Source organism: Pituophis catenifer, unplaced genomic scaffold, assembly GCF_029215685.1.
Source record: "Pituophis catenifer annectens isolate HBS135680 unplaced genomic scaffold, rPitCat1.0.hap2 SCAF_7, whole genome shotgun sequence".
NCBI classification, from domain to species: Eukaryota; Metazoa; Chordata; class Lepidosauria; order Squamata; family Colubridae; genus Pituophis; species Pituophis catenifer.
Genome location: NW_027256887.1, coordinates 57,447,293 through 57,460,896, shown reverse-complemented (window position 1 = coordinate 57,460,896; position 13,604 = coordinate 57,447,293). Strand labels below are relative to the sequence as shown.

The 13,604-nt window shown below is 33.8% G+C and overlaps 1 protein-coding gene across 1 annotated transcript in view; it reads left to right on the top strand.

Moving 5' to 3' along the window:
- Positions 1 to 13,604, top strand: part of AGBL3 (AGBL carboxypeptidase 3) — a 44,823-nt gene that overhangs the window by 18,131 nt on the left and 13,088 nt on the right. The window contains exons 6-15 of the mRNA XM_070947357.1: positions 425 to 1,207; positions 1,818 to 1,980; positions 2,934 to 3,060; positions 3,835 to 3,935; positions 4,021 to 4,112; positions 4,279 to 4,327; positions 6,295 to 6,393; positions 7,265 to 7,333; positions 8,687 to 8,800; positions 10,541 to 10,634. Of these exons, the coding sequence (XP_070803458.1) occupies positions 425 to 1,207; positions 1,818 to 1,980; positions 2,934 to 3,060; positions 3,835 to 3,935; positions 4,021 to 4,112; positions 4,279 to 4,327; positions 6,295 to 6,393; positions 7,265 to 7,333; positions 8,687 to 8,800; positions 10,541 to 10,634 (1,691 nt within the window). The remainder of the gene's footprint in view (positions 1 to 424; positions 1,208 to 1,817; positions 1,981 to 2,933; positions 3,061 to 3,834; positions 3,936 to 4,020; positions 4,113 to 4,278; positions 4,328 to 6,294; positions 6,394 to 7,264; positions 7,334 to 8,686; positions 8,801 to 10,540; positions 10,635 to 13,604) is intronic.

Sequence of the window (13,604 nt, the reverse complement as noted above, 5' to 3'; positions counted from 1 at the left end):
TTTTACATCTGTAGCCTGTTTTATTTCCAATAAATGCAAAATCAGCAAACTTGATTTTCTTTTTCCATTTATCCTGATATCTCTGCAATGTAGATTAATCTGATACATTGCAATGGGTCCCAGATTACTAAATGAATTTTGTACCTCAATACCACTCAATTTGTTTGGAACTCGGTATTAATGTTAGTGTTTATTTTTAAATGTTAAAATATATCCATAAAAAAGTTCCATTCAAAGCTGATATCAATAATTGATATTAGGATCTCTAAATATAATCTCAGATAAATTTGGCTTTAAGAAAATATGTGTTGTTAACAGGCATGAAGGAAATATGAATGGTCAAATATGAATAAATGACACAACATAAATTACGTTCTATGTATAATTTATATTAAAAACATTTTTCTCCTTTTTCCCTTGCTAGTAATGATTTTGAATACCAGTTAACACTGCGTACTGATCTCTACACAAATAAGCACACCCAATGGTACTACTTCCAGGTTACCAACACCCAAGCAGGAATGCCTTATCGATTCACCATTGTGAACTTCACCAAGCCAACAAGCTTGTACAATCGTGGCATGCGCCCATTATTATATTCAGAAGCAGAAGCAAAGATCCACAAGGTGGGGTGGCAAAGGACAGGAGATCAAATCAAGTATTATAAAAACAATTTCAGCAATGATGGGCACCAATATTTTTCATTGACATGGACTTTCCAGTTTCCACATGACAGAGATACTTGCTATTTTGCCCACTGCTATCCATACACTTACAGCAACCTGCAAGACTACTTGTCAGCCATCGCCAGAGACCCAAGGCGCTCCAAATTCTGCAAAATCCGTATATTATGTCATTCTCTGGCTAGGAATATAGTCTATATTTTAACTATTACCAATCCCTTGCAAGATTTTAATAAGGAAAAATGCAAGTCAGCAGTCATTTTGACAGCAAGGGTGCATCCTGGTGAAACAAACAGTTCATGGATGATGAAGGGCTTTCTGGATTACCTTCTGGGGGATTCAGATAATGCCCAATTGCTCCGAGACACTTTTATTTTTAAAGTAGTACCGATGTTGAATCCAGATGGTGTGATTGTGGGCAATTATCGCTGCTCTTTAGCCGGCAAGGACTTGAATCGTAATTATAGATCAGATCTTAAAGACTCTTTCCCTTCTATTTGGTATACCCGCAGCATGATCAAAAGGTAAAAAGGTAACACAATCACTTCTATCTGCTTAATACATTTATTCTCTGTTTAATATTAGTTCACTGTTAATGAATGCCTGATTTTATTATCCAACTTGTTCCACTTTATTTATTTTTAGTTCAGAAGATTACTGGGTTTTTCTATATACTACTTTAATTTTTATTGTAACTATTATTGTTTTGTAATTGACATGTGAAATGAAAAGATCAATTTCCGGAGGGGAAGAAAAGAATAGGTACTATATATAACAATAAAAGTCATATTCTGTATTTTAATTAAGTTATATAAAATGATAAAGCCCATACATATGATTTAATTTAAAAATACTATGGAGAGAGCATTTTAATATTGTATATTTAATATTTCCCAAAATTAAGGGAGATGTGACAAGGAGATGAAGCTGAATCTCCAGTGTATTCAATGGAACAGCTTCTATTGAAACTGGATCACTACTAGTGGCTGTCATGCCTTCATATAATGGGTAACTTAAAATCTAAGCTATCTAGAAATGTTACCCACAATTCCTAACGTAAACAAAAACCCCAATCAGAGTATCTAAGTTTCAATAACCAAAGCTCTCATAATGTGATCTTGTCTCTTGTAACAGAATAATGGAAGAGCGAAATGTTCTTCTATACTGTGACCTTCATGGTCATAGCAGGAAAGAAAATGTCTTCATGTATGGCTGTGAAAAAAAAGAACAAGATGAAAGGGCATGCTTACTCCAGCGCATTTTTCCTTTCATTATGAGCAAAAGTTGTCCAGATAAAGTAAGCCAACTTTGAATATTGTATCTCAGTTAATTAATCAAAACTGGAATCCCTTTGCATGTTCGTTTGATATTATACTGTAATGATCATAAACTCAGAATCAGTCTGTCCCTCACTCTAATAAATATCAGATATATCATGTTAACTATTAATTCTATTAAAATATAAATGCATAACTTTTTTCAGATTTGGCTTGGCACAATACTTAGTCTTTGAGTGTACTAGACTGGGCGATAGTAGGATAAGGAGAAAAACTATTTAAAATTTAATAAATTAAACACCATCATTGTATATTCCAGGTATTTAATAATTTTTTTATTTTATTTTTATTTATTTTATTTCATCAAGCATGTATTTTATGACAGATACAAGTGTAAACATAATTATAAATACATGAAAAGGATACGAATAAAAGAAAACGTTAGGACAGGGACGGTAGGCACGCTGCTGCACTTATGCCAACTTTTATAGCAACTTTTGAACAAATATGTTCTACATTTGAACAATGTGCCCAAACCTTTGAGTAGAACTTTAGGTTGTGCATCTCTATACTAACAACAGTTTCCTAGATCTACCTCTAGAAGTTTGATCAGATTTTTGCAATTGCAGTGGGATTTTTAGTTCATATAAAACAATAACTACTGCAACTGTACATTATTTTCTCCCATAACTTAAAACCATTTTATTGTGGCTATGCTCCGCTGTTCACATTATTTTTATGCGTTACTCCAATTTTTTATACAGGAGCAGAATGTCACATCATATATTTCCCTTTTTTTCTTTCAGAAATGATGTGAATTATGCAAAGGAACCACATGAATTGATAGTTTGATGTTATAGCTTGCATGTTGAAGGGAGAGCATTATCTCATGTCTGCATATCTGCTCTGTAATGAATAATTTGTCTCTTTAGCAGGAATTGCTAAACTTTATTTCATTTCTTATCCTATTAAGTTCTCATTCCAAGATTGCAATTTTAAAATGCAGAAAGGCAAAGAAGGAACAGGTCGAGTAGCTATGTGGAAAATGGGTGTCAACAACAGCTATACCTTGGAAGTAACCTTCTGTGGCTCTAAACTGGGTAAAGGAATATTACTCCAGAATTAATAATTAATGCATTCAATAACATTGTAGAGATAATTGCTAAATAAAGATAATATAATCAATTCCTGGTGTCCAGATAGACATGTTCACTCTTGGCAAACCATGAAAGTGGTGTTGCCTTCTTTGAATATTTTTTTTTCTTAAATTGCCAGCTTAGACTGTACTAAGCTGTTCGAACCTTCCTCAAAACTGGCTAGGTTGAAATTAGCTGTTTACAAAAGTGTCTTAGAATTTCATTTAACTAAAGAAAAAATAGTTATGAATATCAATTATCACAGATGAGCAACTATGTTTCAATTACTATAGTGTGCTACCTTTAGCCATATGGGTGAAATGGGGAAGCTAGCAGTTCCTAACAAAATTCCTAATTGCCAGAAAGTTTGGAGTAGAGTTTTGAGGTAACCATCGTGCCAAACAAACAATGTAAAGACACTTTAAAATATAGCTAATTTTTCAAGGATAGTTTCAGCACTTTGTATAGTTTGTACAAATTCAGCCATCCATCAATGATTTATAAAATGTATAAGAATGCTTTCATAAGAATTTTACTTGATAAATTCGTAAAACAGTAGTCAGAATTCAGTTTTCTTATATTCTCCAGAGCAGGAGTACTTAAATCTGGCTCGTGGAGGAGAATTAAAATGCTGATCTGGCCCTCGAAGAAATCCAGTTTGACACCCCTACTCCAGAGTATATAAAATTATTGCTGGACAATTCTTTTTTCCAATATGGTTTCCCTTTTGTATTATAGGAAATAGAAATGCTACCCACTTCAGTACTAAAGATTTGGAGTCCATTGGATACAATTTCTGTGATTCATTATTGGCATTTTGTACTGAAAAGAAAAGCAAGGTAATACAGAGGAACATTTTTTTCCATACAGAACTGAATAATAATAGGCACTGACTTTCACTGCTGACCCTATGATCTTTCCTAGTACAATGAATGCCTGAAAGAATTGGAGGAACTAATAAAACAGGATGATCCAGCTGCCTCTTTCAATGATACAGGAGACAGAGGAGATTCTAGGTAAATGGATTGTTTCTCCAAAAATATTTCTACCCGTATTAAAAAGTGAAATCATTAGCTATGATGTGTTTCCCAGTTCTGTTATCTGATAAGGTAATTATGTAGTTGAGTATCTTATTGTTCACAATCCTGTAAATCAAAACAACATACTTGTTTTCTTTTGCAGTTCAGACAGTTCGGACTCTAATGAGTTTACTGATAAAACAGAAGCCCAGGTATAGTAAAATTATCATTCAACTAATAACATCACTTTTATACTTGAAATGTATTTTCTTGGCATTTAATATAGAGATAAACAAGATGGTTGGGATATATCAAAACATTATAATCTCCCCTCATTTAATTTAGAAACAATGTCAAAATAAAGTATATTAAAAATAATATACTTTTTATATTTTTATAAAATATATATTTTTAACTGTGCGTTAAAAATAATTTCAAACATTTATATACTTCCTACATCCCTACGATCGAAACTGAAAGATATCAGTGATTTGATTTGCCTTGTTTGATTATTAGTTATTGGCATAAGATTAAAAATTCTATGTTATCATTCTTTTTTTTTGCAAAACAATGTAAGGGAAAGCAATACTTAAGATAAACTGTTGCATGATAAACTATGATAAACAATTGCATTGACCTAAATATCTTTTAAATGAAGGGACCTTTTAAAGGCCTTGGAAAGCCATAAAGAACAATAGGATCTGAAAAGATCCATTAGTGAAATGCAGCTTCCATATTGTCTCTTTGGCCTGGTATAACAGAATAACAAAGTTGGAAGGGATCCACTGCTCAACAGGAACTCTATACCATTTCAGACAAATATTTGTCCAATCTCTTCTTAAAAAGTATCACACAGGAAAATAGATATTTCAGTTATGGCAGACAGACTCTCTGAGCAAGTTACAAGTAGCTAATTTACTGTACATTAGACTTTACTCCAGATACCTTGCTATCCAGCAACAAGTTTGTCTTTTGAAAGGCACTGCTATCATTGCAATTGAGAGATTGAGAGGAAGAAATATCTGCTGCGGGCCAGTAATCATTGTTATTATCCTATATTATGCATCCATTTCATGTTAGTTGCAAACAGGCCAGAATATAAATTTAGTAAGAGGAAAGTAGCTGCAGAAGCCAAGAAAAAGAGATTCCCAAGTGCCAGTAAAAATGATTTTATTAAAGCCGAATGCATAACAGAAATATAATCCTTTCTCAAGGATACTCTAAAAGCATAAACATTGCCAGAAGGAATAGGCATTCTGTTAATTAGTGAGTAAATGAAACACAAAGTTCACTTTGTACTTTAAAGAGGGAAGATATATCAAGCTCTGTGTCTATGTACATAGTTATGTATTGATAGACACCCTTGGGAAGGAACAGAAGGGAGCAGTCAGTAACAAGCAAACCCTGTCCTAACGAGTGTTGCAAAGAAAGAGCAGGTCTTATCACAAGTGTCTGCTGCACACAGAGGGAGCTGATGAAGTAGGCAAAATGGCATCTCTCCCAACTGCAGTAATAAAATCAGAAAAGTTGGGTGATCAACATTATTAGCAAAAGCAATGGAAAACCTATAAAAGTAGTCATTGGTGACAGAAGCAGCAATAAATAAGTTAGCAGATCCTGACTCCTTTTCCTGCCTTAAATCAACCTGTGCTAGTGCCCTTTTAAAAGTGCATTTGACTCATTAGAAAGCATAATGTCAGTCATTTGCAATGAGATGACACTGCAGTAATCAGATGTCCAATTTCTTCTAGAAGCAAAACCACACTACCCAATACCATGGAGGCAGGTGCCAAAAACCAAAGCAAAAGAGGGCATACCTCAAGTCTAAAACAGTCATTAGAAACTAGGCAGATCCCAACTCTTGCTCATATCAGCCACCTTTGAAAAATGGGTTGAGAAAAGAGTGAAAACACAACATTGAGTTGCTTCAGTTATGGGTGGATATGAGAGCATTGAAAAAACTTACCTGGGCATGTCAGAATAATTATAACAATTTGGAAATTGTAGGAGTTGACAGAGACGTGTCATATTTCTTATAACATTTGTATTTGCCTTTAAATATTTTGGAGAGAGTGAGGGATGGTTTAGTTTAATAATTAAAATAGACAAGTAAATATTCTACTATCTTTATCTTTAATCCTGTTAAGCTTAACTAATTTAATTTTCTCTTTCTTGGCAGACAAAATCAAAGAAAAAATATTTGAAAGTAAAGAAGGAAAGAAGTTTTGTTTTGGAATCCTCAGGAAGAAGATATTCTAAACATTTACAAGAACCAGTGGTAGATAATTATAATTATTGTATAATTATATAATTATATAATAATTATATAATTATTGTATAGTAACTACTCAGTACAGTTTGTTGATTCTTAACAGATGTTCACTACATACCAGTTATGCTATTTCCTTTTGGGATAAGAAATGTTATGTAGAAAAGAAGTAAGAAATAATAAGGCAAAAAAAGAAATCTTGAAATAAGGAAAAGTAAAGAAAAAGTGCAGAACATCATTTACTATAACTTTCCCTATTTTCTATCAAAGCACTGTTGCTTCCACTAGATCTGTTTTCTTTTTCATAAATGTATTCTTTAAATTTCTCATGTCCCTTTTTTTTCAGATCTCCTCAGTTCAACTGCGGCTCTCTTGGTCTTTTTAAATGTTTATTATTTTTTCCCGTACATAATATAGATATTCACATTTCTGTATTATATTTAAAAATGGAAAGAAATTGGAAGAATAAACAATATGTGCTGTAGTTTAAAAAAACCTATAAGATTGGTTCAGACTATATATTAGCCCAGTAAATGAACCATTTCATGAAGATATATTAGTGCTGTTGTTGGGACTATGGTTTTGTCATTTCGCCTACAAAATTCTCTCCATCATAACATCAGAAGAGGTCTTAATCAGGGGCTATTTACCTTACAGAATATTTAAGAAAAAACATACTTAGAAAATTAAATACAATATTTTCCTATTATGGGATATACAGTAATTCAGAAAGATTACATCCTGAATGTTTTGTTCTTCTGTGGAAATAGAATTAGAAAAGAAACATAGAATCTGGAAAATCTGGAAACAGTTCTATAATATCTTGAGTGATTGTTCCTTGTAGTGATTACCTTGTAGTGATTAGTTTTTTCTTATTTAGAATGAATCCAAAAAACCAGAAGACACTTCTCACAGAATTTCCAAGACTCAAGAACAAATAATTAAAAATGTAAATATTTTATTGTATCATTAAATTCTGATATAAAACTCAGTGATCTGGTACTGATTCTACAGAAAATAATGAATAATTGACTTATAGGAAACCTTATGTTTGCAATAAGTCATCCTAGCCAGTCACATTTGTTTATTTTATTTTGCTGCACATATCTGTCCATGCATAACAATATCAAATGAAAACTTATTTTTTTCTGAAATGTTTTCAACTGTCCTTCAAGAGTTAGACCAATGAGAAATATAACTGGTAATTTATCCAACCATCATTGTGACAGCATGATCATAATGAAGTAACCTTGATTTAATTTCAAGACTGCCTGAGTAATTTTATGAAGTTTCTACAAGTCACTAATACAGAAATGAACTATTTCTGAATAAGTTAATTACTGTTAGGAGAAATACTGTGTATATTTTTATAATTATAAAATACAGATTCTTCACTGCAGCTAAAGCAGTGGTGGGTTGTCCCTGGTTCGCACCGGTTCTATAGATCGGGTAGTAAAACCAGCGGGAGGCTCCGCCCACCGACCTCAATGTCATCAAAATGCTTCTGCGCATGTGCAGAAGCTTCTGCGCATGTGCAGAAGAGCACAAGCGAAGCAAGTGAGCGCACACGGCTCCACTGCGAACCGGTAGCAAAGGTAAGTAGAACCCACTTCTGAGCTAAAGACATTACCATTGACGATGTAGATGTGCATCTTTTTCCATATCAACATTACAATGTTCCTATCTACTGAACTTGTTTGATGCCACTTCCAATGCAGTAGAACACTTATCAAGACACACAATTACAACTGAATAAGAATTGCTTATCATAAACTAGTCTTCCCAAGTGGGTGCTTTCCAGCTGTATTTGATTGTAACTTCATAGTTTCCAACACACATGGCATATAGGTACAATTTATAGAAGTTGTAGTCTAAATTTCTGGAGGCATTAGTTTTAAGTCTTGACAGTCAATTACCCCAAAAGCAAGATTCTCACAGAAGTCTCTTTAATCAGATTTATTGAAATGGAAAAGGGATTAAATTACAAAAATCTCAACAACTGGATTATTTTCATTTTCAGAATTCATTTTATTTCCCAGACTTCTAAAGCAGAAATCTCCGTCTCTTAACTACGGCCTCTAAGTGAACTGGCAAACAGGCATTTAAAAATTGTAAGAGAAGAATATCCAGGTGTCCAAAAGGGAATCTGTTTGAGGCACTGAACATAACATTACATCCAGATTGAATATTGTCTGTCATATGTGAAGTAATTTTTTTACTTCAAGCTTTCTTTCTGTTATCAAAGTATGTGTTTAGTTCTGTACATTAAGTATATTTGTTACCCATTTATTTTTCTCCACAGGCCCAGGTTTTTCAGAAATTAAAACTGATGGAATTACAAAACGTGGAAAGAGAAAAATATGAAATTACCAAGCAGAATGTAGAGACTTTTTCTAGAACAACAAATGCAAAAAAGGTTTGGCTGTCATCTTAGTAGAATAAATTTTGCAACATAAATAAGAGAATGCTGACTTTTTTTTCTACATACTTTTAAATCTTATTGCTATACAATTGCCATTTGCAAATATATTCATGCAGTGCATCATTTAAGTTATTGCTGATGCTTAAATATATATTTAAATTACTGAAATGGAATTATATTGTAGATCCATTTCTGCATTTCCCATTTCTTGCTTTTCCCATTCCTGACGTCATCATAAATGAAGTTGCTATAGGAATTGTTTAGTGTGTGTGTGTGTGCGCGCGCGCATGCGTGCAAACGTTGCATTTCTGTTAATTGGAATAGTACCATTATTGTTCCTCTCTACAAAGATAAAAATAAAAAAGATTAAATGCAAAAACTAGGGGGTCATATTGGTAAGTATGGGAATGCTGAAAGCTTGGGATAACCATATAAGGAATGGCTAAGGTGACTTAAATGAGATTGGTTGTGGATTTGAATGTATATGTTTGTGGATGATGGCTAACAGTCTGAATCATTTGCAGTGAATAGTGATTATATGGTTCTGAAAATTAATGTATCAGATTAGTAGATTTAACAGCAATTGCAAGTTATACATAGTGAAAAGCAGAGCAATAATATGAATATATGTTACTTTATAGAATTTCACTAATATATAAACTAAAGTTAAGGAACTAAGTGGAGAACTGTAAAGATGTGCAAACACTGGTAGAACACATTGCTACAATAGTATACTGGCTATTGCAAGGAAATATAGTATGTAACTAGCATATAGGCAGTTGTGTGTTTTATTGCAAGTAATGTCCACGATACAGCAAAAGAAGGTGACATTTTTATGTTTAAGAATATGCTTCTGCCTGTTTTGTTACACAAAATGAAAGCTGATTATGCTGGGAAGAAAAGTAAATTGAATGCATTGGAAATGAAGTATTTAACATGTAGGTATGGTAAAACAAGAAGAGATGAGTTCAAGAAAGATGGGAGCTAAGTGAATTAATGTGGATCTCATTCAAAAATGAACAATGTACAAAAAGTGTGTTCAGGTGATTTGATCATATACCAACCATGTATGACAATCAAATTGCAAAACAAATATATAAAGAAGAGTGACTTTATGGAAGACTTTACAAGAATAGAGAGGTTTGATGGCATTGCTATAAACTAGACTTCGTGTATACTGTTGCTATAAACGAGATTTGGCTTTTTTCCCCTTTGCTCATGCCTTCTGGTCGTTTGCCTTAATATTTTCTACTCCTTTTCTATTCTTTTCTATTATTGTTCTTCATTCGAAAAGAGTGTGGTATGTGCATGCGCATGTACTATTACTTTTTATAATTTTGTGTCTGATTAAATTATGTCTGATTAAAAATAAAATAGATGTGTTTATGCTTTAAAATGTTGACTTTATATGCAGAAAGAATATTTCATCTATAAGCATTCCCTTCTTTAAACCAGCCTTCCTCAGTCTGGTACCCTTCAAATGCATTAGTCTTCACTTTCTCTCATTCTCTCAATTTAGACTACAGCATCTACCTACATAATTCATTGGAATTATGGCCAAACGTAATGAGGAAAGATGCAGCAGTATTTAGCATACCCAGACTACTTCTAGTCTGTGCCATAAAACTATTTATCACATATTTTAATTAGTCTTTACATACAAAGAAAGAAATGAGGGAGTTCAGAAATATGGAAGAATAGTAATCATACATTTGTCTCTGTTTTCTCTAATAGTTAAAGACTTTAGCAGGGGTTCATGAATTGTTTAAAGAAACTAGTTCCATTTTAAAAAGTAAACCAGATCAAATGGCTTTCCCCTCTAAAAAAGGTAAGAACATTTTTATCAGCTTGTACATTTTGTTAGTTAAATGGTGCACTATAAATAGGGTATGTTCTACATTTTATATAATCTTCCCAATCCTGTATAATGTCCTTATAACTTCCATGGTCTGTTTTAGCTATGAAGTAGCAAGTACCTGCACTAGTGACCAACTTTCCCCTTAAAAATTATTAAAGATTAGATTAGAGTGATTTAGGTTAGATGACTGGAGTAGAAGTGTGATGAATAAAATAAAATGCATACATAAAACATAATTATTGAGGGACAGAGTTCCACTGGTAGTTACAACTGAATGAATGAGTGAGTGTAAGTCAAGCATATTAAAAATAACACCTATAATAAACTGTTCACTCATTTTATGACATTAAACATTACAACATTAAAAATTCAAAATACAAACCAGGAATTGTTAAATGCCAATTTTAAAAAATGATTTTTAAAATCTTTTTAGAGCCCTATCTTGTTTGCAGATTTAATGCTACTGTGAGAGGACAGAGGAAAATGTATTTTGGTGATAAAATATCTGTAAAGATATTTGATCATGTGCTCTAACACTATACTTGCATTGGACAATTTAAAAAAAATAGCATGGAGGGAGCTGGTCTTTCATTCCCTTTGGACATTTGACTCTCACTTTAAATTCCCATCCAACATAATTGCAAGCAAAGATTACAGAAGAACTGGAATTTATTCTCAGATTAGATAGTTTCTTCCAGAGTCTGAACAAAGACCCCTTATATTTTATATTGTTCACTTAGTACATCTACTGGACATTTTCTGTGTTCCCAATTGTGTATTTTAATACGTAATTAAGTGTGGAAACTTTATGTAAAAAAAATACATGATTCTTCCAACCTGCCATATAATTTCCTGATAAACTCATGGTGCATATAGACATGCTAGACATTCCCGATACATTCCAGTTCTATAAAACACAAGATGAGCATGTCTTCAGGTCTGTAATTTCATTTATTCTTTAGTGAGCCTTAGTGTGAGTATCAGTGGTGGGATTCTGCCGATTCTAGGCGGTTTGGCCGAACCGTTTGTTAAATTGCTGGCTTGCCCCGCCCCTTGCCCCGCCCCTCCACACCACTGGGTGAGGGGTGGGCGAGCCAGCAATTTAACAAACGGTTCGGTGTTTTTTTATAATTTTATTGGCCTCGCAGCTGCCGCGGGGCTTCAAAGAGCCGCCCTACAGCTGATCAGTGTTAAAAGAAAAGAAATGAGTAGACCGACGCCTGCAAAAATAAATGGGTAGACCCAGTGGTGGGATTCTACTTCGGTAGAACTGGTTAAGTAGTTAAGTAGTTAAGCCAGTGGTTGCCAAAGTGGGCGGTACCGCCCCCTGGGGGGGGTGGAATGCCTTAGGGGGCGGTAAGAGGCAAGGGGGGGCGGCAGGAGGGGCTAAATGGCAAGGAGGGTGGCCCCCACCCTTTGCCCTGCGCCTCGCAGCACTTACCTCATTGCAAGCAAACAGAAAGAAAAAACAGCCCCTTCAGCTTCAGCATTGGTTAATTAGCACAAGTTGATTAGATCGGCCTCCTGCCTCTCAGCTGATTTGCTCTCAGCTGTTTGCCAGGGCTCTATTGCTCTCTGCAAAGAGTGCTCGAGCAGATTTTTTTTTCCCCTAGCCTAGCTATGCTGAAAAAGCGAAACTGAAAGTAAAGCAGGGTCTTTGCTGCAACGTGACAAAATGAGGCAGAGAGAGATTTCTTTTTCTTTTTCCTCACCAAAAAAGGTAGGTGCAAACAATGGGAAATTTAGGGCAAAAGAGGAGAGTTCAAGATTTTAAAAGACAAAAGAAAAAAAGCTCTATTTAACTAGGGAATTGTAAATTGAGATACTATTAATTGTATATTGTGTTGAAAGCAGAAATGGTTAAGTTGTGGTTTGGAGGAATATATGGGGGAAATTATTTGGTTTATTATTATTGGTAAATGTAATTAATTGATTTGTAAGAAATTGGATTGCATGAAAATAATTGGAATATTCATGTTCATATTGATTAATATACAAAAAAGATAGTTATATAACTAATTGATTTATATTAAAATGTTGAATTTGTATTAAACAACTGTAATATTACATAATTAACCAATGTGAGGATGGATATAAAAATAGATGACAATGGGAAAGGGTATAATATAGAATAGAAGGGAAAAATTGAATTTGATTAAGATTAGAGATGAGGATGAAGGGTAATATTGTTTTTTTAACAAAATAGATGAATAAATATGGCATAAAGGAAATATAGAAATTGTAAATTTAATTGAAATGACTAAACACTTTTTAAATTTGTGAACCGGCCAAATACTCTGTTCAAAGAAAATACATTGTATGTTTGTATGTGTGTTTCTAATTATTGCTATTTATTCATATTTGTTCTCTTTTATTCTTTAAAGTTTAACAATTCATTCTTTATCTTAATATCTTTATATTTGTTTGAGGTTGGCTTTCTTCCCTTTCATCTTTTTTATTGTACAGCAATCTTTCTCCTCAAACCTACCATCTCTCTCTTTTCTTTCCTTCTTACTTTCTCTTCCCCCCTCTTCTTCTCCTCCCTACTTCCTCTTCCTTTCTCCTTCTCCTCCTCTCTTCCTCCCTCTCTTACCCTCACTCCTACTCTAATTTCCCTTCCCTTCCTTCATCCCTCTCTATTGCTGTATCCTTTTATGCATATGGACTACTCAGAGGGCTGAAAAAGTTATTTTTGACTGGTCCTCGCACTTTTGACCAGTCCTCGAACTTACGAGTGTCCTAACATTTTATGTTTTTGCCCTATCTTGTCACCATGGTGAAGAGAAGCAGTTGTGAAATGAGTGACACGGTTGTTAAGAATGCTACAATGGGCATAAATGATGACCAATCATAAGTGCGAAGACCGGTCAAAAGTGCGAGGACCTGTCAGAAATCACTTTTTTCAGCCCTCTGGGTAGTCCTTTTGTGCATATGGACTAC